The sequence below is a fragment of the Cebus imitator genome, unplaced genomic scaffold (genome assembly GCF_001604975.1).
Source record: "Cebus imitator isolate Cc_AM_T3 unplaced genomic scaffold, Cebus_imitator-1.0 Scaffold122, whole genome shotgun sequence".
Taxonomy (NCBI): Eukaryota; Metazoa; Chordata; class Mammalia; order Primates; family Cebidae; genus Cebus; species Cebus imitator.
This window is the reverse complement of record NW_016107437.1, coordinates 4,034,377-4,040,376: the sequence shown is the minus strand read 5'-3', so window position 1 is coordinate 4,040,376 and position 6,000 is coordinate 4,034,377. Positions and strand designations below refer to the sequence as shown.

The window sequence follows — 6,000 nt, the reverse complement described above, 5'->3', positions numbered from 1 at the left end:
TATTGAACCTCCCACCCCTCCCAATATTCTCTTCACTTCTCACATCCTCATCTCAGAGACTCTTTCCGAAAGAACCATATCCAGACAAGTTTCTACCCGAAAATTTCAAACTCCATGCTACCAGAGGCCAGACAGGAAATAAAATTTAACAAATAGGAGAAGAATCCAATCTTCCATTCTTTCAATATTTGTGTCTTCTATGATCCTGATCAGTGTTCAAAACTAAGTCCAGATTGCAGCAAGATTCTTGACCATCAAGGATAAATTGAGTTATGATGAGGAAACCTAGTGATGATAGATTTCTAAAGGAAAGGATGTGAACTAGGAGATGTGATGCAAACTTACCAGAAAGGTTGCAAACACAAAGTTTCCTGGAAAATGTATATAAGTTGCTGTTAACTAGAAATTGCCTTTGCCTGAAACTTCCCAGACATTCTGAGTATTAAAGACCTCCCTCTCTATGCTAATATTGGTGTTCCCTGGTGAAAACACAAATTAGGATGCAGGGCATTAGAAAGATACATGACAACCCCAACAGCATCACATATAATCAGTTTTATTGCCAGGTAAGAAATTTATATTAATATAGTGAATACATGTTTACAAATAAACATTCTTAGAAAACAAACGTGTTTTTTTCTTCATTGTAGGAAGAATTATTCGTATCATAAACTCTGCAGTTGTTGACAAGTATTAACACAAGTTTACTTGCAGAACATACAGTTACTAAAATATTTGCACATAAAATATGCTCCATTTACACAAAAACTGGGAAGAGTTAGATGGGGAGGCCAGGCAGAGCCCAAGGCAGATGGAGGCTGAGATACTGTGAAAGGGTTAAAGGGAAGTCAGACTCTGGTCCCATTGGGTTGGAAATCAGGGGACAGCTAAAGGCAAAAAATAGGGGCTGGTGTCAGGGCATGGAATTAGGAAGAGGACAACCTGTCTGCTTTGTTCTGGTTTCTCTTCAAGGTGTCACTACCCTAGCTATAGGGTCCTTGTCTTGGTACATGGAAGTCACAGATAGTTCCATGGGTTGTCCTGTCTTTCAGTACTGTGAAGTCTGTCTACCCTCCCAAGAGGAAGCCAAAGAACAAAAAGACCTTCCCTGTCCAAATTTCCCTCTTCAGTTCATCTCCCAAAGCCAACTGGAAGATAATAAGCTAGGAAGCACTTCCTAAGCTTTACATCCTAGGCAGGACTACGTGGGAAGTGCTGGTCCTTCCCAGTACTGGCACTGTGGCTATGTTTTAATGACCAGGCTGCACCCTCTCCTGCCCAAATTACAACTGCAGACCCCAAGGAGCCCAGTTCAATTGATGAAGTTTATTCAGAGGAGAAGGAGCATGCAGAAGGAATAAAATACTATCAATTCGGAGGCCAAGAAAGACTCTTAATCAGAGTTGAGATGAGGGTGAAATGAAGTGGACTAGGGGCAAAGAGCAAAGATGGGTTAAAAGGGAGATAAGAATTATAGAAACTTTGAGCTGGAAACGTCATAGTTAAGTCAACCCAGGATTTTCTGAAGTGTGGACTGTACACACCTAGTGTATGCACAGTGACCATAGGCAGTACATGGATACAAGATTGCTCAACACTGACTTGCATAGGAAATGACTCCCCTATCATTTACCTTCCAGTCCATCTTATTACTACAAAGTCTTCATTGGGTGCTGGTATCTTTAACAATTATTTAACACCTGCTAATATCATTCTGAGAGAGAGAGAGAAAGAACGAACCCCAGGTTTTAGTTCAGACTCACAGACAACAGACTCCAGCTGGAACTTAATCATTGCTGCTTGTTTCCTTTGTACTTATTTTTATGCTTACTTTCTATTTACAGCAATTGATGATGTTTTAAAAATTTGTGATCAAGACAGGAAGTTTTCATTTTAAAAACAAAATGTATTCAAATGAATTAATTTAGATACAAATATTGTGAAGGTGATACACAGAGATGTCAAAGTGTGTTACAAGTACACAGCTCATTAACACCAAGGAAACTGACCATGTCCAGTGGTATTTACTTGACTCTGGGAAGCGCTGTGGTCTCCCCAAGGAGGCCAAGAAGGTGAGCACTAAATCTCTGACTCCTGCTTTGTACATCATGGTGCCTTTTTATACATGGAGATCTCCTATGGCGTGTTCTTTGAAAGATTTTTTTTTTTTGAGACAGAGTCTCATGCCGTTGTTCAGGTTGGAGTGCAATGGCAGTTTCAGCTCACCGCAACCACCGCCTCCCGGGTTTAAGTGATTCTCCTGGCTCCGCCTCTCAAGTAGCTGGGATTACAGGCATCTACCACCATGCCTGATTAATTTTTGTATTTTTACTAGAGACGGGGTTTCTCCATGTTGGCCAGGCTGGTCTCGAACTCCAGACCTCACATGATCCACCTGTCTCGGCCTCCCAAAGTGCTGGGATTATAGGTGTGAACCACTGTGCCCGACCAAAAGATCTCATTTTAAAAAACAGGCCGAGGTTTTGCCGTTTCAAAAAACCTTGACTGACCCCAATGCCCCATGTTTCAGATGGGAGGCTGAGGCCCAGAGGGATCAGCTGCACTGTCAGTGCCCTCAGATCTGCTCGGAGCGAGGAGGAGAATAAATATCTGGTTTTGCTGATTTCACGATGTCAGAGTAGAGAGACAGGTGAGGCAGAACCTTGCAGTTCAGGATTCCAGAAAATGCTCTGAGTCTTGTTTGACCAGACCACTGATAACTTCTGACACCAGAATTGCTGTGGGTCTGTTGAAGGTTCATTAACTACCTAAGACCTTTAGGGGCTAGTTGAAAAACCTTTCACCTTAGATGAAAATCTCTTCTCTCTCAATCCACCTCGTGGGGCTTCCACAAAACAAAGAGAACTTAGAGGAAACTGACTTTGTTGGGACCCCACGGGCTATGGGTTATGACAACCAACCAGAAAAACCACCTCAGGACATTGTGGATGGGAGATGAACATGCCGAAGTTTGTGGGGAGGTAATCTGGAGGGACCATGGCAATTACGGGACCAAGAAACATCTGACAGGTTTGGGGGCAGGGCTAGAAAATAGGACTCATGTTGATAGTGTGGAGAGGAGGGAGGTCTTGGTTCTTGGGTACCCCTGACATTGTAGCAGCCCCTCAGAGGGTGTTATGGGGTGGGCTCACCTACAGCGGAAGGATGGAAACACCTTCTAGTACTGCAGAAAAACAAGAGGAAGGAAGGCTAAAAGAACACAGGTTGCACTTGGGAAACAAGACAGTCATGAAACAACAGTAACACATTGAAGGCACCACCCACGCTTATGACATTTTCAGTCCAAAGCAGTTGAAGTTTGGCAGCGGCGGCGGCAACGCGCTGAAGAAAAAGGGATGTCAGGGACAGAGTTTGTAGAGGACTTGTTTCTGTGGCTGTTTCAGGTCTTGGAGGCAAACCCCAGAAATCAGTCTTCTGGGTCCTCATCTGATCTCCTGTGGACTTTTCCAACTGTGGATCCATTGTTGTTGATGTCAACAAGAAGTCTTCAAGATTTTGGAGGAAAAAAAACCAAATTTGCGATTTTTATCTGTTTTGTAGTGGGCTTACATTTTAATTCTCTATTTAAAAAGTTATTGAATACTCTCCAGACCCTCTCCCCGCCATAAAAGCCCATCCCTCCCATTTCCATCATCATGGTCCTTATGGGAGTTCTCTAAAATGTTTTTTTCTTTTTTCTTCCCATCATTGTCAGTGGGTTCAGGGTCTATTTATTTTTTTTTGTGAGTTTGAGAGGTTTTTTTGCTTTCAACATGGATGATATGAAAAGTACTATAAATAGAACAGTTGGGGTCCAGTGACCGTTTCATGCTTGTCAAAATTTTACGTTCACATCACCACTTCTTGGAATTAGAAAAATGCTTCTAATGTGGGCAGATTCCTCCCAGAACAACTCCTCATCTGAAATACACTCTTGTGTCCTCCCTCGTTCTCTGCCCCCACTTCCACCCTGGCTCTTGTACCTAGAAACAGCACACGGCAAGTAGTGTATGTGCTCAAATGGACAATTTCTCTAAATTGTGCTACTTTTATATTTTTTCATCATGGATTTCAGTTTCAAGTTAGGAGGAAAAGAATCATCATCCCCGCGTTTGGGCATGTTGAGTTGGCCACTTTGGGCCCGCAGTGGAAAGAGTGTGCCTCAGTTTCCCCTTTGCTGTATTGCTGAATGTCCACGCTTCGGCCTTTCTCAGCTGCCTGCCAACACGTGCTAGGCATGACCTAGGAAAAATGCGACTCCGTGTCCCCAGTAGGTTCATAGTTGGTTCTTGTTGAGAGTTAGTGTATGGGTGCATGTGTTGGGGAGGGGAGGGTGTGGCCAGGGTTTTTTTTTTTTTGTTTTTTTTTTTTTGCCTCTCTTTGTTTTGTTTGGTCTCCAGGGTGATTCCTGTGTTGAAAGCTCAGACAGTCACTTCTGTTTTGCTGTTGGTGATGAAGTATGGCTGTGGGGGTGGGTAGTGCTGGGGGCGAGTTCCCAAGGGGTCACTGGAACCTGTCTCGGCCGTGCCAAGCTTGCCCTTGTTGCCGTAAGCCTGCCGCCGCAGGGACTGCTCATTGGGGTCCCAGCCCTTAAAGTTGGTGGTGGAGTTGTAGGCCAGGGGATGTGGGGGCATCTTGTTGGTGCGAGACTTCTGTCCATTCTGCATGGCAGGACCGTGCTCGGGGCTGAAGGCCCGCGGCTCGTCCTCCACTCTTACGGGGTGCAAAGGTAGGTTCCCCTTGGCAGCCAGCTCAGCCAGGTGCCGTCGCTTGGTGTAGAAGTCATCATTGACCTTGTCAGCTGCACAGTGGAACAGGTGGATGAAGAAGGGGAAAAAAGAGAAGTGGAGAGAGAGAGAGACAGAGAGAGACAGAGAGTTAGAGACTGGCATGTCAACCCAAGAACAGCGTAAAAACGGACCAACCGTCCCAACAAAAGACACACTAGAAACTCCACCTAGAACAAGACAGAGGGAAGGGCAGCACCATGTCCTTTTCACAAACAAAAGCAGGACCAAGAGGATGAAGGGCATCCCTAAGGGAACCTCTAGACCCCCAAAATAAACACCTCTCCCACCGCAGTCCCACTTACCATTCTGCCATCCTTGGCTTTCCTGTGAAATTCACGTGTTGCTTCTTCATTACTAAAATGGTACATTCTCATCAGAGAAAATACTGAACATGTTACTCGATATTCCTATCCACCTCTTACCAATCAAGACAGCCGATAGCAACATTTCGGTGTAGTTTCTTCTGGTCTTTTTAATAAACAGAGTTTAATTTGGGATTTTTCTTGGTTGATTTATTTTTGTTTTTGCTTTTTGCAGTTAAGCAGACCTGTATTCACGTTCCATCTCTGACACCTGTTAGCAGCTAAACCTTGACTAAATTACTTAACGTTTATCACCATCAGCTTCTCCATAAGGAAAGTCATTCCATTAAAAAAGTATACTTCAGAGATGTGTTTGGAGAGTTAAATGACCTGTGTAAAGTGCTTAGATACTATTCACTTTATTCAATTATCATCATCATTATAAATGTCTGTTTCCATTTCTTATGTAATGTTTTATCAATATTTCTTCATGTTGTTATAAATTATTAGTAAATAGCATTTTCATGTGTACTTAATATTTCATTGAGCAAAAATATAAAATGAATCCCCCTATTCGTGTTATAGTTGTGCCAATATTTTGCTATTATAAATAAAATCGAGATGAAACTCTTTTCATTTAAACCTCTCATATTTACAATTTTAAATTTAGAATAATTCTAAAAATGTTTTCTTTTTAATTAATTATTTGTTTTTGAGACAGGATCTCACTCTGCTGCTCAGGCTAGAGTGCAGCCTCTACCTGCCAGGCCGAGATGATTCTCCTGAGTAGCTGGGACCACAGGCATGCACCATCACACTAAGTTAATTTTTTTATTTTTATTTTTATTTTTTGTAGAAATGAGGTTTTGCCATGTTGCCCAGGCTTGTCTTGAACTCCTGGGCTCAAG

General features: G+C 42.9%; 1 protein-coding gene across 2 annotated transcripts in view; it reads right to left on the bottom strand.

The window, feature by feature from the left end:
• Positions 1 to 540: 540 nt before the first annotated feature.
• The window catches only part of SHISA9 (shisa family member 9), a 341,549-nt gene continuing 336,089 nt past the window's right edge, over positions 541 to 6,000 (bottom strand). For both annotated transcript variants that reach the window (XM_017539998.2, XM_017539999.2), the window contains one exon: positions 541 to 4,801. In XM_017539998.2, the coding sequence (XP_017395487.1) occupies positions 4,422 to 4,801 (380 nt within the window). In that variant the 3' untranslated portion in view covers positions 541 to 4,421. The remainder of the gene's footprint in view (positions 4,802 to 6,000) is intronic.